Source organism: Parus major, chromosome 3 (assembly GCF_001522545.3).
Source record: "Parus major isolate Abel chromosome 3, Parus_major1.1, whole genome shotgun sequence".
Lineage (NCBI taxonomy): Eukaryota > Metazoa > Chordata > Aves > Passeriformes > Paridae > Parus > Parus major.
The window spans coordinates 1,855,018-1,882,019 of record NC_031770.1 but is presented as its reverse complement, the minus strand read 5'-3'; the positions used below and the strand labels follow the sequence as shown (position 1 = coordinate 1,882,019).

General features: G+C 42.3%; 1 protein-coding gene across 4 annotated transcripts in view; it reads right to left on the bottom strand.

The window, feature by feature from the left end:
• Positions 1 to 27,002, bottom strand: part of CCDC85A (coiled-coil domain containing 85A) — a 174,018-nt gene that overhangs the window by 86,625 nt on the left and 60,391 nt on the right. For 3 of the 4 annotated variants that reach the window (XM_033513169.1, XM_033513167.1, XM_033513168.1), the window contains exons 5-6: positions 9,675 to 9,859; positions 7,672 to 7,761 (exon numbers count right to left, since the gene is read on the bottom strand). In XM_033513169.1, coding sequence (XP_033369060.1) covers positions 7,672 to 7,720 — 49 coding nt within the window. In that variant the 5' untranslated portion in view covers positions 7,721 to 7,761; positions 9,675 to 9,859. The remainder of the gene's footprint in view (positions 1 to 7,671; positions 7,762 to 9,674; positions 9,860 to 27,002) is intronic. The other variant, XM_015620593.2, reaches the window with a different exon arrangement.

Genomic DNA, 27,002 nt, shown 5'->3' with positions numbered 1-27,002 from the left:
CAAAATCCAGGTTTTGCTGAATTTATGCCTTTGTGAGGTCAAACACCCTTGTTTGTAGACTGGGAAGCACTGGGAAGAACTGGCATCAGGAGGCTCAATCGTTCCCAGGCCCACCACTCCTGCACAGCAGCTTCTAACAAATGATTTCACCTTCATCCTGCTATGAGATACCCTCCATCTCAGTGAGCACTGCCGGGTGCTTCCTCTATTAAGTCCTAATGCCAGTTTTTGAGTGCAAACTGCCCACAGAATTCCCAAAACCAGCTGAGATGTTACTGCCTCAAGTGCAGGAAAATCCATACAGGAAGAGGGTCCTTCAAGTAAGAAAGGTGGAACCAGCGAACCTGAATGCAGAAGGACTAATGAAATTGTCCAGAATCTCACTAGATGTGAGGGCACCCTTGCGACTCTTCTCAGCATAGATAATCTTTTTCTGGTATCTCAAACTAAAAGAAAACAATCACAAATGAACTCGGCAGTGATATGCAGCTTTCCAAGTAGCAAGTCTGACTCAAGAGGTGAACCCTGTGGCAGCACTGACCTAGCTCGTGTCTTCTGCAGCACTTTCTGGCATTTTAAGTTCCCCACAGGGAGCCATTATGGCCTTTCTCTCACTGGGGTAGTTGGAACACATAAAGACACCAAGAGCACATAAAAAACCACACAAGGATAGAAAGATGATGCAGCTGAAAGAATTTTAAGAACTTTCTCTCCATAACAACCCCCAACTGATGGCTTTTGTTTTATTCTGGATCCCCTTTGTTCCTTCTGAGACCCGGGGACTGAAATGAACCCATTGTACTCACTACAATGTACCAGGTGTGTAAAGTAATCATTTCCCCATATTTATCATCCATCTCTACACATTCTGGTTGCAGAATGGCAAAACACTGCACAATAATCTCTGCAATGAAAGATGCAAGAACAAAATCTTGTGCTGTTCCTCCCGGGCATGCTCATGTGCAGTGAATTAAATGGCACAGAAGGATGAGTTTAAAATTGATATTTCTCATTGTGCCATAATGCCACTAAAGTTTACAGGGTAACAACACTGGCAGCTGAATCAGGTTCCCACTGGGATTTCAACAGGAGACATGTAAGACTTTACATGAAGCACTACTGAAGTTTCAGGCACTGTGTCACACCAGAGCAGTGTTTTATACAAGCTTCACTTCACAAGAGCATCACTTTTTTCAGGAATAATGAAGTGATGAGCTGTGGAACGAAAAGGAAGAAAGGTAACCAGATACCAAAGGCCTGTATGTATTTATTACTTCAAAGTGAAAACACAGTGCAGACTGGAAGGGGGAAAGGTTCAGTAAAAGCAGTTTCAGCAGAGGAATTTAAAATTGTTCACATATTCCTTGGAAAGAATCCACGGCACTTTCATCTGGTAAGAGTGGTGCTGTGTTAGAAGCTGTGTCATCTTCAAGAGCAAGAAAATAATAATCTAGCTAACACTTGATTCTGAACCAGAACTTGTCCAAGAGCAAACAAAGCAGCATGAGGAGAACAGGAGAAAAAATAAACCCTGACCAGTCCAGGGTTGAGAAGAAGTTTTGTAAACTGTAACAGCACAGATCCCTTTTCCTAAGAAACAGCTTTTATTCCAAATGGCTCCTGAAAAGCACTTTTATGAAAATTCCATTGCTAAAAAAATAAACAAGGAGGCAAAATGACCACCATAAATATAAAAATAAAGAGTAAAAATACACATGTGTATGTAATGTATATATGTATATAAATATAAATATAGACAGAGAATGAAATGTTCTCAGTTAAGTCTGAGACACCATACCAAGAAAATGTGATGTTCTTGCCAACTATGGACAGAAAAAGCCCAGCAATTGTGGCCATTAAAGACTTATAGGAGATTCCTGTAAAAAGCAAGAGGCAAAACCCCAGAAGTCACCAAAGCCATTTCATTCGACAGGCCAACTTAATTAATTTGTTCAGTTTGCTTCTCTTCCATGCAAGGGTGTAAACTCAGGGTGGGAAGCAGGAGGCTAGAGGTGATGGGAACGAAGCTCATTAGGAAGCAATAAAGAAGGAAGAGACACCAGAAAATGAATGTTAGTTCATTGGGAGAATTTTAAAAAATGCCATTTGTCTTCATGACACGGAGGCAGAGAGCTCAGCGGGCCCGTGCACAGGGTGGGTTTGCAGGGACCTCTGGCTCCTGCTGGCCTCTGACCTCAGTGTTCAATCAAGGCAACACTGAGCTGTGCGCGGGGCCACCTTGGAGTATCCGGTGAGTAGAGCTCTCAAAGATCACAAGCCCAACCCAGAGTCAAAAGAGACACCTAATACACCTGACACAGGATTTCAGCAGACTGCAGATTACCTGTGCCAGTGCTGAAAATTGAAAATCCAAGCTCATATACAACTTGACCCCTTGCCCAGCCTCACCTGAAATGTCACACACAGAGCTCCCTCCTACTCCGTGCCGGTGTGACATGTGTGGATATTAATCTCTGAAGGAGAATTCCATACTTCCATGCTAGAATGGAGTTAAATGCTCTTGAACTGGAACCATTTATCCAGGTAAAAATTTTCCTTCTGCATAGAAACTCATTTCCTATGAGCAGGAATTCAGGGGAAGGCCAGCCCCCAAGATATTGAGCCAGCAGTCTTCTGGAGGAATCTCCATGCGCCACATCCCATTAATAAGTCAGGCTCAATTATTTTATATCAAAACAATATCTTAGCTTTAATGAGTGCAACTGCCAATACAGAGAGACCTGTGTTATGAATTGCTATTTTCTCCTTCCCAGCACTTTCTAATTTCCTGCTAAGGAGGCAGCAGAATGGGGTCATTAATCTGAATTAGGAATACCCTGAACCTGCTTGGCACTTTATCTGCTAACATTTTCTGGCACAGCAGTATTGGATGGGAGTCTGTATGAGAGACAACAGGGGGAGGTGAGAAATGTAGGTGCTGCTTTTAAATAACCTCAGGAGAGGTGTATTTTTACTAGTAAACTCTTAAATGTAAAAGCAGCACAGGGTTCTCTGTCTTGAAGTATCACAGGAAATGTGTAGAGCAGACAGCAGATAACATGTTCTTTAAATTAACTAGCAGGGGGACTTTTCTACTTTACCTTCAAATTAAATACTGGAATGTTATTGAAAATACACCGATGAATGAGATCACAAAACAAATAGAAATATAAGGCATTAAAATAGAAAAAGTACAATTAATAACAATGCTCAGAAAATGAATGAGAACACTGCTGCATTTATAATGCAACTTCCCTCACCTGGGAGCCCAAAGGCCCCGACAAAAGACAGGACATGCTGGGTCTGTGCTTCTCAAGCAGAATTGCACAGAGACACAAACATGATATAGCCCAAGGGGTCCAATATCTGAAAACACCTACACACTCGAGCTTTGCTTTCTTTTTTATTATTATTTTTTATGGGACTAAAATAGAAAGTGCAAGCTGTAGTCACGGAGTGCATTCCCATTGTGTGTGTGGCACAGGACAGACTCAGACCAACAAAAATACACAGCCAGGACTCAAACCTCAGCGCTGCCCAGACCCAGCTGCCAGCTGTTTTACAAAGGAATGCACCTCCCTCAAAATAACTTTCCACAAATGGATAATCCCTGCAAAGTCAGTGGGAGTTTTCCACAGGATTTAAACTGCTCATGGAAAGGAGAATTTCCAGCAGCCAGCCCAAGACCCGATGAGATTGTAAGTGAGGTCTCCTGAGTTTCCAGGGCTCCTCTGGCAGGGCCAGTCCTAAATCAGAGAATGGATTCACAAAGGCCATGCCTGGAATGGTGAATATTTGTCACCTGGGACTCAACATCCTCAACAGCAGCAGCACCACGGGAAGCTTTGGCTGAAGACATGGAAGAAATGCTGCACACACATCTAACCCAGCAGAAAACAGCCAATTCTCACTACAAATTACTCAGTAATTATTCTCCAGTCCCTCTACATATTTGAGAAGCCAAGAAAATTAAAAGCCAGTAGTAAAACTTTTCCCCCCACATATTTCTTTGGTAAAATCCTAATTTTCTCCTGCCTGTGACTGTTCTACTAAGCCAAAATCCCTTCAGCATTTAGTTCTACATAGGTGATCTTTCCTCTGTCCCAAACCTCTGGCTCCCAGGGTGGCACATTTATTATCAGGGCTGGATAACATGATAAGCAGTTATACCTCATAGCACAAACATTTTTCATCTCTGTGAACCTCGTTGCTAAATGTGTACCTAGGCAGACTAGAACTTAGAGCCAAGGAAGTTTATTAAGGCAGAAGACAAAGCTTTTCAGTTGCTCATATTGTTCATTTTTCTGTGCTTGCTATTTGTTGGCCGTGTCTCGATGTTTCTCAAGAAGGCAGTCAGCTCATTTCTGCCTCTTCTCAGCCTGCTGACACGATAGAGAAGAGGGACAAAAGCTAATGCTGTGCTCCTGAAGCTGACAGGTATCAAGAAATAGATGTGAATGTTTGAGGCTAAGATCTCTCCAGTTTTTGTACAACAGATTCTTCCCCAAATGAGCAGCGCTGTGGTGTCCCCCTCCCTCATCCTTGCACAGCACACAGCAAGAGAACACGAGATGAAATGTTCGTGCTGGAAACAAGATGAGCATTGACAGATGAGCTGGTTTCTTCCCTTATTTGATGTAAAGAAGTTTTACAAGAACATCAGAGTTTTCTGTTTCATGCAAACAGATTAAAAAAAAAAACATTGCAGGCTATAATACACACAGGCTACAGAAATAATTTTTTTTTTCTTCTGTTTAAATGTGACACTCTCAGCAGAGAAGAGGGAGCTGGAGAAAATGCAAACTGCCTGTATAACTTCCTACCATTCCCAGTCCTGCTACCTTTGTCCCATCTCTCTTTTTTGTTACCAGGACATAGGAATTCCCACATAGGATATAAGTCCCTGATTTAAAAAGATATTTTGTGCTGGGAAAAAAAAAAAAAAAAAGACTACAGAGGGCAATGGGTTGGGAGCTCCTGTCTTGATTGATTTAATTTATCTTTTAAATGTATAAGAGCTAAAAAGAGTAGCCTTTAAAAGCGTGGGTGTACCCAGAAGGAACCTCTCTGCTGCTTGTTCAGCTCTGACTTCCTTTAATTCCAGAGAAAGAGCTGCAAACTGCAGAGCTGCTGACCTGTGGCTTGACAACTGCTTTAGGATCAGGAAACCACTTGCTCTACACTGGACAGGCACTGGTTTGCTTTATTTTTTTTTTCTCCTTTTTTTTCCTTTGACTATAAAAAAAAATTTATTACATTTTGGCAAACAAGAGTGCAGGAATTGCTGGTCAGCAGTCCTGCTGCCTCAGCGTCCTGCCTTTGCCAGCGGCTTTCAGGAAACCCATCTCTTTTTTGGGCAAACCTTACCAGTTCCTGTTGTCCCAGGGCCCACCCAGACACTCCCTCGTGGCTGTGTCCCCCTGGTTGAGCACATCAAACAGCCCTTCCTTAATTTTGAAGATGCTCCATCAGTCTCCTTTATTGCACACTATCAACCTTTGAGGAATGGCATTGTTTCTTAAGGAAAACCTCATTATTTTCCACTGACATTCCACCCCTGAAAAATCCTTCTGTCCTATCTATAAGTGGGTCACAATACATTAAAAATAATGAATTCTATCCCCAAATTAATTCCTTGTTCTGTTTGAGTTGTGACACAAACAGGTAAATCCTAAACTCTATTTCCAAATCCCTGTAAAGCTGAAACATTCTAACACTCTTTTTTTCTCTCCTTCCACTGCCATCCAGTTTTTCCAAAGGAAACAGAGCAGCTCTTTTCATGAGCTTTTTGAGAATTTTGGAGGCTAACACTCAGCCATGCAGCAATTCCTAGAAAAAGGAAAGCAGAACAACTGAACATTTGAACTCCCACAAATAACCTCCACGATGATTTTCCACATGACCCAGAAGAATTATTTTTAGAACCAGAAAAGTAGCTTTATTCTCTATTTCCACTTAGTGCTTGCAGTGTTGGAAAGGACATTCAGTAAGGATGAGTATTATTATTTCTCCGTGATGTGGATTCCCTTGGAAAAGCAGTAATTCCTAGAAGTACCAGCCATGATGAAGACAGGCTGTTCTAAGCACGGTGTAATTCATGGTGAGAGCTTCTCCCTCCTGAGGATTTTCAACCAAAGCAGGCAAAACAGAGCAAACAAAAGATGAGGAGTTTGTTTTGGAGGCCAGGATCCTCCCCAGCTCTGTTTTTGGGCAGTTTTGTGTGAGGTGGGACAAGCCAACAACAGCCCCTCCTCACTTCAGACTCCATCTCTAGGCAGAAATGTCTCCACTACCTTGCCATGAATTGAAAGGTTTCAGCAAAAGCTCTCAAGTGCCCTTTTCCACCTCAGACCCAACAGGCACCTTCCCTCCATCCCTGATTTCCGCTTTCCACTCTCCAGGGCTGGGGGCACCAGGTGCCACTGGGTGGGCACGGAAGAGGCTCAGCTGTGCAAACCAGACCATCCTGTTTCCAGTTTTGGCACCCCCGTGGTTTCACAGCCCACAAAATGTAAGGTTATTTCCACAGCATCCCTGCTCTCGTCATTTCTCAGTGAATACATGTTGTTCAAAAGCCCAGCAAATGCAAAATGCTCGTGCCCACCTGGCAGGACCCCCCAAAAGCATGGCTCCCACTGACCCCTCAGGGAGTGCAGTGCTGAGGGGAGGCACAGAATGTGCTCCCTTCCACCATGGAGTGACATTTCCCACACAAATTTACATCTGATTTGCCAATCTCTTACTTATTCTACAGCCTGAGGACGAGCAGCAGCCAATGCCAAAAGCTGTGTAAGCAGATTTTTCTGTACAAATTACACAGAACTTTCATTTGCATGGCACAGGAAATGAAGCCATAAATTCTATTTGCTGTAAAATAGAATTACATGCATCATGTTACAGACCAACACCAACTCTGATGAACTCAAATAAAATGTATCTCAGCAAATGGTTGTGAAGGAGCTGAGCTCTGTTTGAAATCCATGAAAATTAAGGAGATGCATCAGTTGGTTAAAACAGAATTGGGATTCAGCACAGTTCCCAACACAGGTGAGAACCAGGATCTGGTTCATGTCTGATTTCTTCCTTAATATTAAAAGTCCATCAAAACCTCCCAGCATTTACATTCCTATTTGTCTAATTAAACTGGTCTATGCAAACCGTTTTGTACTGTGCAATGCTGCAGAGAAAAAAACTCAGCTTGGGAAAAGCTTCTCTTCAAAGATTTCCCATCTGCAGTGTCTCACTCCTGCAATATCCAGTTGAGACATCAATAACAACATGGATACAAGTTCAGGCTGAAAACTGGAGGGATTTTTAAGGTGAAAAAATCTTCCATGAGAATAATCCCTTTTCAGGAACTAGTGAAAAGCTGCTGTGAGAACCATACAATTTATGGTGAATCAAAAGAAGAAATTCCTACTACAGAATTTATAATTTAGGACTTTTGTACAGTGATTTGTATTTTCTGGTCTCATAGAAACCCTTGAAATTTTGTATGTGTCATCTGTTAGGTATTTCTCAACATGTGACATACTATGCTGCCTATTTGAAGGAAGTTGTATTAATTTGCATGTTGTTAAGAGGCGGCTGTGCCTCCTCATCCAGCTCCAGAGGCCTCTCCGGGTGGGATCCTCAGCCATCAGGGCCTTGCTCTCTTCACAAAGTTCTTACCTTTTTGGGGGACAGGCCATGAGTCTCCTCCTTCCACAGAGGACCACATAAGGATGAACTTGTAGTTTGCTGCTCTTTCAGTCTGCAAATCTAACAAAACAATTCAAACTGCTTTTTTTGTTTGAATAGCAAAGATCATCATCATCATCACAAGAAGTCAGAATAGAGAGAAGACTCCTCCTCCCCCCCCCCGCCCCGTTTTGTTCCTTTTTGTCCCTCAATGAATGAAAACTCTGATGCTACAGAGGCCAGGAGAAATTTAGGCATAATTCAAGCAATCACACCCACATCTCCACGAGTGTGCAGGGTCAGTGTGCCAAGCTTAGGTGGCTCCCATCATTATCTGATTTCTTTCCCTCCATGGGTCATGGCTGTGCTGAGAAGCACGTTCCATTTATACAAATAGCATTTCAGTTCTTTAATTAAAATGCAGCATAATCACAAACAATTGAACAGCCATCACCGAGGCACAAGGCAGAACAGCTTGTCACACACAAGCCACAGAATTAAGGCTGGAGACAATTTTCATTTGTTTCCTTATTAAGGAACATAAATGAAGCCTTATATTATTTGAAGATGCTTAGAGAATATAGGTATGAGCACTTGGTGGGTTAATCACTTCCAGACAGAAGACTATTGGTAATTTCTTTAATTACAGTACAACTAATCAAACACAGAAAACTCAAAAGAATTGGCCGGTTCCTATGGATTAGACTGCAGGGGTCCCATCTAATTTCAGCGACTTAACCCACGATTTCCAGTAATGTATTTCTACTCCAGCTCCAGAACAAAAACCAAAGCTGCATAGCAGATGGTGAGGTTACCATACCAGTTTCTGTATTTTTATTTAATACAGCCACAGCTGAGGTTTGGTGGGAAGAGAACATGAACAATCAGGAGAACTGATCGAATGCAGCTCTTGGCTATGGAGTCAGGATAATCACGTTAAACTCTCTGCAAAAAGCTAAGTTCATAAACCCATAAAAGTCACCTAATTGCAACCTTTGTTCAAAAGAGCAGACACAACTGTCAAAGCAAATGCAAGTGTATAAACTGCTGCCTTTGTCTGCTTTAGTGTTTAAGACTGGAATTTTTCTTTATATTGCAACTTAATTGCATTTATTTAAGGAGTTTCAATGTATTAAATGATTTACTGGTATTACCTTAATATTTTCCTGAATTACCTAATTTTCTATTTATTTTTAACATGCATTTTTCATATTTTTAAAAGCTTTTTATAAAATTAAGACATTTATATTTGGCTGATTCTGACATAAAAATAGAATGAGCCCAGTGAGTCAGAAATCAGCTCTTGCTAGAAAAGACCTAAAGAATCTTAAATGTATTCACAGTGACACATGGAATAATAATTATTTTCACATGGGCTGTGATGGAGAAGGTAATAGAGTATATTACAATGCATGAAAATAATAACCTGTATTTAATCCAACATATGGTTTTCATGAAAGATGAACTTTAACTACAGACTAAGCAGAGAGGAAAAAAAAAGGAAGGCCAGTGAGTTAACACAGGGACAGACAATTTACTACCTTAATACTAATAGAGAAGGGAAAATATCTTTCTGGCAGAGTCTATTCACATAAAAATGAAAAGATAAATTTCAGGGAAGTTCCCTTCATCAAATACAGTAGTTGGAAAGAATGTAAGTGCAATCCTTCGTTTCCCCATCTTAAAACAGAAAGGGATTGCCCAAAGAGTTTGAGGCACCTCTGGATTTTCACAGCTGATTTGAAATATGCACTTCTGCATCTTAATTCTCCAGAGAGCCTGGTATACTCCTGCTAAATCTCATTTATAGTCCAGCCAATTCTCACCTTGAATTTTCTAGGAGCCCTCTGACCTCAGGTGCACACAGTTAATTCTTCCTGGTAATTTATCTTATCCTGCTTTCCAGCTAATTCAATTACTGCTTGATTAGTGACACAAGACAAAGGAGAAAATAAACCTGGCCTATCATGAACCAACAGAGCCAGGGAATTCACCCGCAGGTTTCCATGAGAGGCCACTTCAGCAGGCCCCAGTGACATGCAGGATGAGCAGGGGATCCCTGTGCCAGTCCACGGGATGGGTCACAGTGGTTTGTGTTCACTTGAGCTGGTCCTGCTCAGCACTGGGTCAGTGCTATGGGATCTGGGCTCCTTCCTCTCTGGAGACTCGTGCAATTTCTCTGAATTCAGTTCCCAAATTAAAAAACAATAAGGATGACTTGGTTATCTCAACAGGAAAATCAAGGCACCGGTGCCTCGGTGAAGGATTGGAGTGGTGTAAGTCACAGAGCTGAACACAGAGCTAACTGGGAAATTTGCTTATCCCAGAAATGCTGCTTTTGAGTTATCCAGGGAAGGATGCAGCCCTGCATCCCAATGCAGGCTGCTCTCTGGGCAGCAAAGCCCAGAAGTAATGAATGATTTGCTGCACGTGCCCTCACAAGGAGCTTTGCTGACTACGGGAAGTTTTAATCAAATACTCAGAGGGTTCCCCAAATGCTTGAGTGGATACTCCAGCACTCTGTTCCTCCTCCTACCTGCTCACTCAGCAGCGTTTGCTCCCTGTGCTCTGAAAACACTTCCCTTTGCTTTGGCTCCAGCCAGAGAGGATATGAGAGGGAAGTGGAAGGCAAATTCTGCTGGTCCCAGAGCTGCAGGGAGTTCTCCTGCTGTAGTTTGTTAAAGGACACTGTTAACAGCCCTGCTTTAACAGCCCTGCTCAGCCACTGCTCCAGAGCTGCTCTCAAGTCTGTGCAGATGGGAAAATATTTTCCTCCAGCTGGAAGAGGATTTCTCCTCCAGAAAACCCCAGTGAGTGACAGAACTGAGCGCTGCTGCAGCATGAGATGTGACACTGCACCTTGTGAGGGAAAACTGGCCGAGGTTAATGGGCTGCTGTGGGGCTCTACTGGGATAAATGGAGTTTTACCACACAAAACAGAGGCTATGAAGAATGTTTGAAAAGGCATCATTTCCCACCATGTCAAATTGCTGCCCTAAAGTAGAGTTTTTAGTATTCATCTAACTGGCCTTTTAACAGCATAAAGAGAATATTGTTATCTCTAGAGCAATGCTCCAAAAGGTGATTTCACATAAAGAGTAGCAGGGAAAGCTGATGAACCCAATAAAAATAAACATTCCCTGAGGATGAAGATGCTTCTGCTGGCACAGATGGGTTACAGCAAAAACCACTTACAGCCAGAACAGAGATTCATCAAAGTTATTTCAGTGTTTGCCACATGGTACCCCAGCAGCCTCAGACGTTTCAGGGATCTAAGAAGTGTCACCTCGTGTCATGCCCAGGCTCATATAAATATTCTGCTGGTGATAAACTCAAGAACCAGACAAATCTTATCCTTTGAGGAGACTTGAGCTCCAGAGTATGTTTCAAATGTAAAATTTTACACCCTCCCTCAAGAAAATCAAGCAGCAATTCAGGATATTCCCACTTCCACTGTTTTATTCTCCAGTGTTAACATATGCTTGGCTTGAAAACGGACTGCTTTAATCAAGGCTTATTTGGCTATTGTACTTTTGGAATTATGAGATCACCAAAGGACCCAGCTTACGATAATGATAGTGAATAGAAGGACTTTGGCTTAACAGGGAAGTATAAATTATGTCTAAAGAGGATACATCCACCCTGTGCCAGCTGTTAAGCACTGCTCCCACAGACGTTTCATACGTACAAACTTCTCAGATCCCATCTTTTCATTTAAAAATGACCATAAAAATTCAGATGCTCAGGTGAAAATGACTGCTTCCATCATCCAGTGCCACAGACATCTTTTTCTGATTTCATTTAAGGTTTTGAAGCATGTTTTGGAGCAGTGTCCTCTTTGGTGAGCACACTGGAGCTGATGCTGCAGCATTTACACAGTGGGTGTTGGATGGAGGCACTGGGTGTTGAGCTGCCGCTGCTACGTCCCTGCTGGGTGCAGGGGTAGAACCCCCCTGCTGCTGGAGGCAAAACCACAACCAAACAGCTCCAAGAAAGGAAAAATTATTTATTTTCCCTTGATCCACAGGAAGAGGAAAGTTTTCCAGGGAGCTCATAGCCAGTGACAGAGTCCTCAGTGCCTGCTCGCTGCCGTGGGGCACAGCAGGATTTGGGGCAGCCCTGACACCCCCAGTGCTGCTGGGCAGGGATCTCCCAGTACCCCATGTGCTGTCCCTGCCCTCCAGGATGCTCTGCAGTGGGACCTCCCAACACCCCATGTGCTGTCCCTGCCCTCCAGGCTGCTCTGCAGTGGGATCTCCCAACACCCCATGTGCTATCCCTGCCCTCCAGGCTGCTCTGCAGCCCCTCTGCAGGTAGATGGCACCTCCAGGAACTCGGCCACCGCTGGGAGGAAATTTGTTGAAGGTGCAGCATTTCCAAGCAAACGCTCATTCACGGCTCTCCCTGGAACAAGGCTTCCAGTATAGCTGTGGTCAGAATCTGCTCCAAAGGAAGCTGTGCTTATTTATATTCTGGAGACAGATTTGAGCCTTTAGTATCTTGTTTTCCATACTCACTTTAACAAAGCATGCCTTTTCCAAGGCTTGCTAATGAGCCTAGCATACTTAGGGAAAAAATGTAAAATATACAAACAAACTCACTGTCAGATGGGTTTTTCCAAGACCTGGCCTGAAACTCAGAGAAATAAGAAATAAATGCTATGTCCCTCCAAATATCTTACAAACTCTGACGAAGAAAAAAACCCCAACCTTAATTTTTCGGCCAAATCTCCCAGCTGCTTTTGCAATTCATAACAGGTCTGGCTGAAGAGTTGGTTCATTTTTATAAATCCAGTTCCTTTTCACAAAAAATGTTACTTTAACAACATCCAAATCCTGATTATTTCATGCTTAAAACCAAACTTTGTTGAAAGACAGTGCCTTTTCCTGTACTGCACTTTCACCCAACATACATAAAAGCACTTCTAAATCTCTTTTGGAGAGTGTGCCCCTTCCAAAACCAATGTTGCTACTCAAGGATTAGGATGGGTGAATTTGAGAAAAAAAAAAAATCATAAATCAAGATGAAAAGATAGCATCTAAAATCCTGGAGATCAGTAAACCATCAAAACATGCATGACACTAAATCTTCAAGTAAGTATTGTAATTTCTGACATCTGATGAACTTTTCCTTAAGGACAACACAACAGATCTTGGCCAGGGGCTTTCCAATGCCATAGCACACAGGAAACACTGTTATCCCTCAAATAAATTATTCATAGAATTTTGCCTAATGAAAATTTAGGAAACAAAAAATCACACCAGCACTAGCAAGTTGTCCTTTGAAGAAGTTGCCTGCTAAGGTCAAAAAGCAGTCACCTGAAATGGGCTCAAGCAGCCAGGGATTCAGAAGGAAATTCAGCTTTCTCAGACCAAGTTCTCTTGGTGTGGAGGGAATCACTTGCTGTGTTTCCTGAGCACATCCTCGCTCTGCTGCTGAGCCCCTGATGTCACGTTAGACATGAGGCCAGCTCAGTAACCAAACCTGCAGAAACTCAAGGGAAACCAAAGGCAGCACAGGCTCTGCTGTACAAACCTGACATATGCCACACCAGGAGATGGTTTGGACCCAGTGCCACCAAGAACTCACAGTCACCCAAAGGGTGACCCAGCAGCAACCTGGAGCTTGAGTCTCCTTTCCTCAAAAGTCAGTCCTGTAGGACTTCAGAGAGCAGGGCTCCAAACCCTAATAGGGATTTTGAGAATTCCAGAGTTTGCTGCTCCAAAAACACACACAGTTAGACCAGTCTGCTGTCAGAGCAATTCCTACTAAAACAAACATTTAACATGTGCAAATACTAAAAGATGAATTTCCTGTTTGAACAGTCAGCACAACAGAACATTGCCAAAGGAATCATTGCAACATCTGTCAACGTAACCAACCAAATTCCAGCCAGAAAACAGGACAACCATGATCTGTCATTGAGACACAGAACCAATGCCCCAGCACAGCCTCCCTATACCAAATTCCACATGGAGACAAAAGATGAGCAAGACAGGGTGCGAGGAAGCGTTGCTGTGATCTCTTACCCTTTCCTTCCTACCCAAAAAAGCCAATAGTCGGTTTAGGAGTGGAAGCCCCTTTGGCACTTAGGAAAGGAGCCATCCTCTGGGCAGTGACAAGTTTGAGACTGTTCTGTTCTCCCCAAAAAATCACTTGCTTATGCCCATGGAGCTGCTCCCCTCAGCCATCTCATTAACAGAGACACAACCCTGGCCAAACCTCCACAGCAGCCACGTAAAGGCATTGTAGTGATGGCAATGACAAGTCATTAATATTGACATGAAATGATGCTTCAAGTTTTTTTTTAATAAATATATCCAAGGTCTTTGCTCATTTTCTAAGCAATCACACTTTCCTCATCACTCACAGGGAATCGCTGATAACAAAAAGGTTTCATTTCAGTTTGAAGGGAAAAGGTGGTGCTGCTGACAGCCCATTACACAGGTGTGTCCCAGCATTTCCTTCCTGCATGGACTCACTGAAAGCTGTTCGGATGTGCAATGGGACACTCTCATCCATGAGAGGTGTCACTGTATCAGTAGAAATGATGTTGATGTGGCTATGGGGGTTTTAACCTTTTCAGGAGTCAGAAATTCCTCTACAGCCTGAATCCCTGCAAAGTTATTACACTTGTGTGCAGAAAGGTAAATGTTATCAATCTTGCTTTTAAAATTATGTAGGAAAAGCAGAAGGAGCCAAATTAATGCAGTCTGTTTTGTCCAGGTGGTTAAAGAATCCTCCAGTGCCAATGGGGTGGTTTCTGGCCACAAGTGGCCAAGGAAAAATTTCCTTTGTGAACTTGCTGCCAGTGGAAAGCTGGTGGAGACTTCTCTGAGCCGCCTCTTACTATTGTGGCACATGAAAAATGCCAGAGAAAAAGAAAAGAAAGAAGAAAAAAGGAAGAAAAAACTAGTGTAGCAGAGCAGTTTCTGTTATCTCAATAGAAGGTGCTAGTGAAAAGCTGCAGGAGCAGCTGATTTCCCAGTGTTCCTTCCTGGGATACCTGCTCAGAGCACACAGGGAGAAAGATCTGCTGCCACCCCAGCCAGCTCACATGCCTGCCATTTGGAAATGTCAACGGGGCCCTTAACTTCCAAAACCCTTCTTCCTGTTTCTATTTTAAACTAAAAGGAACTACTCAGAACTTGCAGAAGAAGGTACAGCCCTAAAGCTCTCTGGGCTCGGGGCATCTGAAGCAGCGGTGGAAAATGCGCTTGCAAGTTGTTGCTGCTGCTCTTTGTAACTCTGTTAACAACATTTGGAATTTTGTTTTAAGATAAAGAAAGTGGAAGTGGGGTGGGGGGAAAAGTACAATTGGCACAGCTCAAGTCAGACACCCGAGTCAATACATCAAACATTTCCAGTGTGATACCCTGTTTCCAGCTCACTTCCATACACTGTGGATGGGAGCTTCCCTCATTTCCTTTGGGATAGCCCCTCAGACATAATTCAGCTCATTATCAAGAAGCTCCTCTAAATATCCAAGCTCAGTATTCTTTTTTCATTCATTTTATCATAGCAATCTTGATTATGCTTTCCTCCTCATTATAAATAATTCCTTTATTACTTGGATATATTAACACTCTCCCTGTCAGTGATAATCAGTTACATTCAGAAAAACTCAAGATGAACTCAATTAATTAATAAGAAAAATTTGCAAATTGCTGCCATACTCTCTAATTAGCCACTTCCCACTCCTGCACAACAGCAAACGCTGTCTTGAGAGTTTGGACTCAATTATTTGACCCAAAGTTTGGAGGATGAGGACCCAAATGCATCTTTAAACACACAGAGCAGTTTCCTGAAGTGAGGCCACGCAGTTTGAAGCAGTTAAATCCAGCTGGCTGCATGATCCATACAGCTGTGGCTTCCCTCAGCTCTTAAATAAAATATTAGGGTGTGTTTCTATTGTTTGTTGGCTGTCATCAGCCCATCTTTCAGCTGACGGGGGTTAAAGGCTATGTAGATTCCTGGGACAGCTGTTTGGTAATTGTCACAGGCAGTTACTTGGTAACCCAGGAACAGCAATCTCAGGAGGTGGATTCCTGGTTGCTAAGCGATAAATTCAGGTAAAATTACCTCTTCCTGGATTTTATTGCAACTACAGGCTCCAACTGTATAGTCCTGTGCTTCTTTTTTCTTTTTTTTTTCCCCCTTTCTTCTCAGGGATGGAATTTAAAATTATTGCTGAATAACTTTTCTGGGATCTCATACAGCATTCAGCATGGGTTAAATGAGGTGGCACCGTATTCTACTGCTATTTAAAAGGATAAATCCACAACTGCAGCCTGTGCTGCTCATTTTCTGGGTGCAGAAGAAAGATTTACACAACAACAAGCTGAGCAAAACAGAGAAAGGGGCAGGTGCTGCTCCAAAAAGGATTTGCTGTTCCTATTTCCCTTTCTGGGGGCAGGAATTTTATTTATTTATTTATTTTTAAGAGACTGCAACGTGCAGGTTTGAGCTGAGCCAGATGCTTTTGTGCCTAAGGCTCGCTGAGCAAAGCACTGCAGCCCTCACTGCCCTTGGCAGCATCGTAGGGGTCAAACTCCCACATGGACACAAAGTCCTTCAGCAGTTCCCCGTGTGTGTGCCACGAGCAGGAGCTCAAACAGAACCTGGGCTCTGGACTCAGCTCTCAGTGCTCTGTAATTTCTTCACGTGTGAAACAGATACTGCCAAGACTTATTCTTCTGCATGGCAACCTTATTTATGAAAGCCTTAGAGGGTGAAATCCTCAATCTTCAATTTTCAACAAAGGTATTTTTATTGGTTGCTACCTTATCATTACCATTGAGTAATTCTCATGTCCAAATTACAACGAATCAACACACACCTTCCTCCAGAGGAGATGTGCAAACAGAACTTGGCTGAGTTGGCTGCACTAACCCCATCCTGCTGTTACAGAGCAGGACAGAGCAGGGCTGTGGTCAGGGCTGGGCTCCTGGATGCACAAGGAAGGTTCAGCATTGGCTCCAGGCTGGGAGCCAGGTGGAGTTTCCCAAAGGATCTGTGTGTCAGGCAGCAGCAGCACCTGCCAAGGTGCCAGCCCAGCTCCCTTGTTAGGAGCCTCTGACCACAAAGAAAATTCCATCCCAATTCCTCTAACATCCCATTTTCCTCTCCCTGTGCATCCAAAGGAGCCTGTTGGTCCCTGCCCTGGGATCATGCTGTCTGTGCCACCTCATTTCCCAAACACACCAGAAGGACTTGGCAGAATTCTCTTTTGTTCTTTTCAAAGGGAAGAAATCAAAGGTGTCCCTGTATCCAGACCCTCATACAATAACCTGAGCTCTGGGAACAATTCTAAAGCTCTAAAGAGCTGTCGAGCTGACATCAGGAACCTTCAGAGAGGATTTCTGCAGCCAGTTCTACAAAATCCCAGTGACCAAGACCAATTCTTGCCTCACTGACAGGAACTTTACCATGAAGAAGTGAACTTCTCGAGCCACACTAAAACCCTAAGGACATCCCAGCTAGCTGAGGAGCCCTCCTGTTTTATTAATAAAATCAAAACCAGAGAATTGGTTTGAATGAGAAACACACTGACATGTAACAAACCCTTTTGTCACAAAGATCACAGAACTGCTCCCCTTTCAATCACTACAAAAATTACTGTTAAGGAGAAACAAGATCTGGGATGTGTATATACAAAACCAGGAGAAAAATGATGGTTTTCAGTGAGACAAAAGACACATTTTTCAGAGATACTGTATTTCTGGTGAAAGAAGAAGCCCATTTGCTGATGTTTGCTTTCATACCTGAGGAAAATGGCTCACTCCAGGATGAGCCAAGGTTTTGATCCTTGCAGGCTGCTCAGGGAAAAGCTGACAGAGTGGTTGAGCCCTGGTTCTCAACTGAAGGGCCAGTGGAAGTTGTGCTTTCCACTCCTTTATGTGCCATATGGCAAGTGCAGGAGTCTGGCTGGGATTTCTTATTGATAATTTTAGCTTGATGCTCAATTTCTACAGCCCCAGGAACACAAAAGCTCTAAAGCTTTATTGTTGTTTAAGGCATTAGGTTTGCATGCAAGCAGATAGAAAATACCACCTGCTCTGGAAAAAGTCAGGTGAAATGACACACAGAGTTAATATTCAGTGAAAGGCTGGGGTCTAAAGACAGTGGAAATCCAAGGAAGAATGAGCTGTAGCTTTCAAACACACAGAAACAAAATCCTGTAGCTGGGAATGGCACAGGGTAGGGATGGGTCACATTTCACACTACAGACCTTAAAGGACATACACATTTCAGTATATCTCATTTAAAGGTATGAAAATCAGCTCAGATTAAATATAATAATACTCTATACCCATCTATAAACCACTCATGCTAACTCATTTCATTGCTTCTTCAAAACAGGGGAAAGCAACTGTATCCAAATAAAGAGGCAAATACCTGTTTCTGTGTGAGGTGAGGCTGATCCAGCCCCTATGGAATCAATGAAAACATTCCTGTTGACTCCAGTGTGGTTTGGATCAGGCTCCTCCTAAGGGAGAGTCTTATACCAGGGAATTTTCTATTGCAGGACATCTCAGATTCTGTCTCAGAACTGTCTTTCTGTTCCTCAAAAATACTTTTTCAAGGAAACAAGGTGCCATCTTTTGTGAGATATTTTCAGGCAGCTTTGAATGCTGAGCAAAATTACTTTAATACAGAAATCTCACTGATAAATGATTATTAAACATGTTTTGAAATGCTACAAAGACCTGTCTCAAGAATTAAGCATAATATTTTATCTGTTTTATGCAGAAAGGAAACAATTGTCCATTTTTCCACAGCATATATATCATCCTGTGTCTAAGAGTCATTGCTTTCCTTAAAATGACATTATTTTAATTATATTTTTTTATCCTTTTTTTTTTTTTAATGTTTCAGATGATAATTAAACTTTTAATAATTAAGCAATGCCTTCCTGAGAATGGCCAGGCCCTGTTTCTGTTTCCTTATTCCCCTGCTGCTTAGGCAGTATCCCTACCTAAAGCAGCAGGAATTAAACAAGCCACGACTTTTTGGGACCCAGGCAAATAGAGAGTAGAACAGAGAAGGCAAAGATTTTTAACTCACACAAACCTTAAAATAGCACCCTCCTTGCTTGTCATTTTTGTCCCTTGACAAGATCTCCAGAAAAAAAAAAAAAAAACAACAAATTTTTGCATTTTCAGCCTCACAAAAACCATGGGTTCTCCAGCAACGAGGCAAGGGAAAAAATCAATACTTGCCATGTACCATGTAACCAATAGAATAAGGGCAATGATTTATGTATGGATGGATGCAGACTGAATCAGCTGGGGCCTCAAACACAGGCACAGAGAGAAGGAGCGAGAGAGAAAGAGAGGTGTGGGGGTGAGCCGGACTGCAGTGATTATTCCTCCACTATGGCCAGATTTTTTTTTTTTCTGCAGCAATAATCCCCCTCCCTGGCGCTGCAGGATGTGCAGGAAGGACCAGCAATGTGTGGAATATATGCTGGAGCAGCTTTTCTCTTTTTGCCTCAGAATAATGATGCTGTGTTGAATATTGAGGTACAGTAAAAAAGGAAGAGCGATACATGGGCTGCAGTCCTCAGACGTCCAGCTACCTCCACCCTAATAAAGAGCAGCCCAGTGGGGCAACAAGAAATAGTTTAAAGAGTCAAATTATCAACAGGATAAAAATGTACCATCACTGCTTCATGACAAGGAAAAGCAGGAAGGGCTCACTGAAGAGAACTACTTATACCCCAGGAGTTTCTGCTGAGAATAGAGTTTTGTAAATTGGATTACCAGGGACACAGCACCATAAGGTATTTAATGACTGTGGTAACTTTTAGGATATCTAATACTGCTGTTGCTTTAGAAACAAAAGCATCATGCTAAAGATTTACTTGTCTGTTTGTGTGATGTAGGCTAGAAATAAACACTTATCCAAACTATATTCAGTGCTTTATTGCTGTACTGTTAATAAATAGCTTGTAGATGACTTTAAAGTGAGAGTAATTTGCTGCAGGAATGTCATACTATTTTATTAAAAATACCTCCTGTGTAGTTTGTGCCAAGTGCTAAAATAATCCATAAACATTCCTGCGATTCCTCGGAATTCAGGCTGTATTTACATTCTGCAGAATCAGATGTTCGTTCAGGACTTTCAATATCGTAGTTTGCCATGAGGTAATCTTGTTGTAATTAATATTTCTGCCACAATTACCGCTGATGACTGAATCAATTCTCTTTTCTTTCTATAACATTTAGACAACATTTAGACCTTGGTATTTTCAGTCTGTTTCTTGAAAGGCAAAATATTTCAGATAATGCTATAGAACAATAGGAGGCCACCAGTTACATACAGCAGTTAGGCAATGTTAGATCAATTAAAGCTTTAAGAATTGGGGGATGTTTGAAAGCCTTGAATTTTATAGGTGTCTGGGAATTGATCAGGTCAGAAGAGAACAGAAATAATTTCCATTCTGCCTTCCCACACCATATTATGACAATCTGCTCACAAGATTAATTACTGTCTATGAAACAATTGTGTTTTATGGCGAAAATATCAATTAATATAGGGACAAAATTTAGTTTAAGTATAAATAGGTTTTGTTTTCTAAAGAATGAGGTTGCATGTCACCAGACTTTGCACTTGAATTATAAAAACTCCAAGTATTTTGCTTTGCTATTACCTACCTCTACTTTGCTTAGCATAACAGAGCATACACCTGTATGGGCATAGCAAAAAAGCAGGAAAATAAGAGCCTGAAAACAAGAGTTGGTATTTGATTTCCCAGTCAGCTGACAATGGCAGACAACAATAAATTTCAGAGAATGAAAGTATGAAACGCTTTCTAAAGGAGAATAAGTATAAACAGCTCATTCTTAATTCAGTTAGAAAATCCTTCTGGTGGCAAACACTCAACAGCAGTAACAACTATCTGATTATCTGTTCCTAGATCCCTCATCCCCCTCTTTTTATTCATCCCACAGATTAGAATCTTGATAAATTTCAACATTTTAGAATGATGTTAGGATACAATGGACAAAGATGCAGCCCATGAGCCAAACAAAGCACAACAGAACATGACCCACAAGAGGAGACACCTTAGCAGTAACTTGTGATGTAGGAATGAAATGATGCGCACAATTCAAGGGGAATTTTCCAATCGCCCAAAGTCCTGGAACAGAGCAGGCTATGGAGAGCCTTACCTTGGAGCAAGAATTGTAATTCTCCTCCTGCTTTCTCTCTCTCAATAAACAGAACAGAAACTCCACAGATGATGATGATGATGATGATGATGATGATGTTGATGATGATGATGATGGACTTCCTTGAGTTTAGTTCTGGGCTTCAGCCATGAGGCCATGGACCTTTGGAGGTGGCGAGGGAGCAGCACGGAAAGCTGGGCAGCAGCCCCAGGGAGGATGTGAAGGGCCAGAGGAACAGGTCCCGGCTCTCCACAGCACCAGGGCCAGGTGAGTTCCACCAAACAATGCTTTGGAGACAGGGATGTGGCAATTTGTGTTGAAAATGAATGAAATTTGTGTTGAAAATGAATGAAAGCATTTTCCTTTCTCCTGGCCCTGCGCTGCTTTGATAACTCGAAGCACAAGGTTGTGCAGTTCAAATAGCTGAGCAAAGCCTCTTCTGGTGTTTGAATAGAGCAGCAGAGCTCATCTGAAAGCAGCAACACACAGGTCCACGTTTTCTAAACAAAAGGAGAGGTGCGCTGTCACTCCTGCAGTCCTGCACTGCTCTCTCTCAGCTCAAAGGTTCTGAGTGGCAAAGGAACTTCAGAAACGGAGCCTGAGTTTTATAATGAGGGAAAGATTACAGAAATTATTGAATCTGCAATACAGAAAATGATCCCAATGTTTCACGTGTACCAATAAATGTCTGTTTCTATCCAGCACACGATGTTCTCTTTGCAAATCACCATTTGAAAAGACACTGAAGTTGAGGAGAACACGGTGAAATCCACAGCTGAATTTTTAAAAGCTGACATATAAAATACTAGAGAAAAAAAAAATCTTATTTATCATTTTAAAAGGAAAATATTTTAATCTGATGTTTACTGCAACTCACTTCCTTAGCATGAGTTCAGCTTTTATGAGGAGAAATACTCACTTGGGCTTGCTCCCATTTACACTAATGGTGAGATTATCAGTAAAACTAAATTACTCTTGCTGACATCTTCTTAGCATTTTTAATATTTGTGTTTTGGAAACAACAGAAAAGAAAGAAGAAGGCGTGTGACTTTAACGTGTTTGTAATTTTTAATTCATTTTCTATACGAGGAAATATGCATATACAACTGTGTGTTAATTTGTTTTCAATTGAGCCTGCAGAAATTTCTCACTTCTCTAAAAGCAGCAGGATAATTTAAAATTATTTAGGGATGCCCCTATAGAAACACATTTTCAACTTTTTCTGACATTAAAGTATTGTAGTTTGTCCCATGAATAAGGAAATGTCACAGAGTGTCACAGGTTGAAATGCCTCACTGTGCTGTAAAAACTGGGATACTGTGGAGCAGAAACATCTGGATTTTTGATGTCTTTGTAGATTTTTGTCTTGGTGTGGTCAAAGGACCACTGATATTAGTTGGAAACTGCTAAAGTACTTCTGCAAAGTGCAGCTCTGTAGCTCCAACTAAAGCTAGCTCCTGGGGAAATGAACAGCCCAAGATCCTGCCTAACACAAACCAGAGGGAATTTAACAGAAATGCAACATCTGCAAGGTGTCAAATTTAATATACAGTAAAAGGGGAAAAAAGTCAACCCAAAAGCATTGTAGGCCCTGATTTTGGAAGTGTTTGAATCACAAAAGTAGCACCCACTCTGAAAACAACAGTGTTCTCTAGGCAGGGCCTCAGTGCTGGGAAAAAAAATTCCAAAGTGGAACTAAGCCCTGATATTTGCCATATAGCAAGCCCCAAATATTGGTGTATCAATGCCCCCTGAGCAGTTGGAGAGCTGGCAGTGATCATTTGCAATTACTGTAATTACTTTCATTCTTTGCTATCATTTCCCGTTCTTACAGTGCACAACATCTGATTCTTTTATCTCATGCAAACCACCCCAGCTCTGTCAACAGCTCCTGAATTTTTAAACAGGTACCTTTACCTCCCCTCTTTTATTCTGCCCGAAATTTTCTGACCCCAGATCCTAAGACAGAACAACTTCCACGGATTAAACAGTTCTATAGCAGTCACTATAAATAAATAAATAAAACACTATTAATTATAATAGATTTTTGTTTCTTCTTCCAATGATATTTCCATGGCAACATTTTCAGGTTCTATTGTTGATGGTGTTCTTCATTCCCAGAGCGGGTTAACCACGGGGCAGGAAGGGCAGGCTGTTGGTCAGCCTTTATTTTCTCTGGTCCTTCAGGAAAGGTTAGTTGAGGTCACCAGAAGCCAAAGGGTAATTACTTTTCCTCAACAGGGTTAAAGTCACACAGATTGCTATTGAGACAACTGTATGGATGACCTTCAGGATTTTATGTTCAATCTTCCTTTCTTTCAGCAGAGCAAATGTTAATAAGGAAGCAGAGAGGGTAAGAGCCCGGTGAGCTGGACACTCTGCAGCTCCACACTCTGCAGTTCTGCTCCCAACTGCTTGAGCAGTTTTGAACAAAAATAGCTTTAGGTGAGCCCAGACCACAAAAGGTTGCACAGTAATTAGGTGTGAAAGCTATCAATAGCTAAAAAGGACCTGCTCTGGGATTTCTCTAGTCAATTAACAATATTCCAACTCAAATTAGAAATTTTTAGGAGAGCCAGCACCCCCATATTCTGTTTCAGTGGCCTCCATTTCATCATTAATGTCACTTCCTTCACTCAAAAGAATGAGCTGGAATTGCAGGCTTTAACTAGGCAAGATTTTAGTGCTCAGTGTCTCAGGCCTGGTCCCTTCTTTCATGGAATAGCCAGCAAGGCAGGAGCCCGGTGGGGATGGAGGAGACAGCAGCTCTGACCTGAACTGCAGGGAAAGCCAGGGAGATGGTTTGGGTAAATGGGGGCTTTACATGGATTTGGGGGAAGGAAAACGGGCTAGTAGCACAGCAGCATGCTACATAAAGTGGAAATGCACTCACACTGTGAACCTGCCATCAACAGAGCTGCAGTCCATATAAAATCCCGATGTGTGAGTGTAAATCCAGCTGGGTCTCAGGCTGCTGGGCTGCTGACAGGCACAGGGGGCGCCTGGAGCACTGGGAGCCAGCGTGTCCCTGCTCCAGCCCCTGCACCAGCACTCCCAGCCGGGCACTGCTCTGCTCCTTTCCCTGCCACAAACTGAACGTCCCCTGGGGCTCCCCGGCCACCACTGATCTCTTTACCGAAATTAACAGCCCTGGGTTACTGCTGGTGCTACGCCTTAAAGTAAATATTGCAGCAGTGAAAGTCAATAATCCAAAGCAAGGGGAAAAAGAAGGGGAGGGTGTTGTCTTTCTCAACCTTAGTTTCAGTTTTCTGTTGTCTGGCTTCTCTTCTCAAGCTCAATGTTGACAAAATAAAATAAATAAATAATGCAAGGATCAGGTCCTGATCATTAAAATATCCATTATGAGTCAGGGAAGTGCAACTCAGCTTCTTGATTGATGCATTACAGTGTAAACTCAGCACAAGTTATAAATAATCCCAATGCTGATAGATGACAAATGGAAGATTTGGTAATCAATCAATTCAAATGGGGCTAAATGGAAGAATAATGCATCATTTATACTTGGCTGTGTTGTACAGTATGTAAATTATTGAGCACTTGCTATAGCACTGGCACATCAGAGAGCTGCTGGACAAACATGCTCATAAAACACAATTATCAGACTCTGTTTAAGCACCTGTGGGACACAGCCAAAGGGCCACAGAAACTTTCTTCTCTCCAGCCTGAACAAGGGCAGATCTGCCTGCTCAGAAGTTTCCCTTTTCCCAGGGAAACTTCTGTCTTCGGAGTTCAAACACCAATTCCCAAAGAGAAATCACATTAACCAGCGTTGCAGACAAGATCAAATTTAGGGTAAGCGCATCATGGGACCATCCCCTAAGAAACAGCTCCAGACACAGGAATCTAAGAGCTACAGTTTCAGATACAATGTAATGTAAGAGAATCAAACTCACTGTGCTAGGAAAAGCTGTGTTTGAAAGGCTCTCAAGCCTAATTCCTTTATGAGATGACCCTATACAGCAAGGACATACATTGTTACAATTTGTTCTGAATTTTCAGTCTTACACCTCACTAAATGAATTAAGATGCTACATTTGTTGGAAAGTGAACTTTTACTAGGAAGTGTGTCAGCCCCAGGCAGCAAAAAGCACAGAAAACCAATGCCCAGGGGCCACTCACACCACACTGCTTCTACCTAAACCACAGAGTCGTGGCATGGTTTGGGCTGGGAGGGATCTTCAAGTGGATCCAGTTCCACCCACTGCCATGGGTGGAACCAATGTAATAGTAGAAATTCTGCTGTCCCATCTGTTTTGGGAAAATTTGGCTTTCAGGAGAACTTATAAACATCCAGGGCAAAGCTAAAAGTTCCAAGGAATCCCCAAGGGAATTCAGAGAGCTGGATTAACCTGCTTCCTTAGGACTTGTCAAGAATGACAAGAACCACAAAGTGCTGATATTGGCACATCAGAGGGACAAGGAACATTTATCCACTGTTTTTAAATTATATTTAGAATATATTCCATCCAATTTCATTCTTGTGACTTTCTTAGAACCAAATGCAGACTTTCTGATTGCTATCAAATCATTAAAAGCCACAGTGATGTGATACACCTAACAAGCATTTTTATAGATTTAAAAGCCAGAAATAGCACACCCTATGACTAAAAAGAAATTATAGCTTCTTCTTACTTGAGTTAATCTATGGTAGGGTAGCCCAATTACTAATGATTTGTAAATGGTCATTTGGATACACTTTGCATCTGCAAACCCTGACTGGGAATGGTGCAGACTTGGAAAGGTCCAACTGCACAGGCATTTGGTCACTTTGGAATCTTCCTCTCAGGGTCTTTTTGTGGTTTTGTAATGAACAGACACTGAAAAACAGACTCTGGAAACCACCAAGGCTTCAAAATCATGCTCTCATCTCCAAAGTACAGCCTGCCTTGGTCACTCTGTGTCTGTGCCCACGGAGCTCTAAAATGATATGGGGTTTTGGTGAAGAGAACAATTGGAAACCAAAAAATATTGAAGCTGTTTGCTGATGTTTTATCCATTTCCTTCAGTTTTCTTATAATTCCTAGTCTCAGGATTAGCCATACAAAGATAAGCATTTTCCAGATGTAGTGTAGAGCTGATATTTTTAACCTGGGCTTTTAAAAAGTTAATGGTGCTTGAAGCAAAAAACCCCTAGGAAACCTATCTTGGGGCTGGCAGGAAACCTGTGGCACCCCAAGTATCACAAAGGAAAGGTAATGAGGTTTCCCAGATGATTAAACTGGAAAGTGTGCAAATGCAACAAGCTGGCAAGTTCACTTTATCTCAGAACTACACAATCTTGCCTAATTTCCCTTTTCATGGTAAAACTAGTAAGAAATTAAAGTGCTCCTCCACCAATCCCTCCTCATCCCTTCAGGCCTGTCCCATAAGCCAGGTGAGAGCTGTAATGTCCAGGCTGGGTAACTCTCTCCTACAACAGGCAAGGGAGAAGGACATCAGTGTAACTCTAAATCATCTTTTCCACTCTGCCCCTTGTGCCATAAGGGCAGGTGGGCTGTGGGATCAGTGTTTCTTTGGATGTCACATGTGGGAAAAGAACATCCCTGGCACAGCATTTATCTGTTCACCCGTGACAAGTCCTCCCTTCCACGCTGTGACCCTCTGCATCTTGATTTTCTGTGAGCTTTTAATCCCCAGCTAATTAGAAGATTCACTACACCTTATGATTCCTGACTTTCACAGTTTCTAATTAGTCTCTGTAGCAGTCTGTTACCTAAATGAATTGTGATATTCCACTTGGTGTGTTAAATGAGAATCACCAACAAACATTCCATTTTCTCCTTAGCATTATTTACCTCCCAGTGAAGTCATTTAGTTCTAAGGACAGAATGTTTTAACTTCCACATTCAAATGAAGAAAGGTGGAAGGAAAAAAAAAAAAAAAAGCAGGTTGAATATTAACTCCAATTCTCTTTTCCAAAAGGATCCCTCAGATTAGCAGTCCTAATTGGGAAGATCTGTTAGCTAAGGTAGGGCTGAAGGTCTGCACACGAGACAGGCAGAGGCCAGGGCAGGTTCTGGGGACAGCTCCCGTCCCCTCCCCACGAGCGGAGCTCGGCTCCGTCCTGCGCCGCTGCGGAGCCACCAGGCAGAGCGCTCCGAGAGGTAAGAGATGAACCTAAATCTA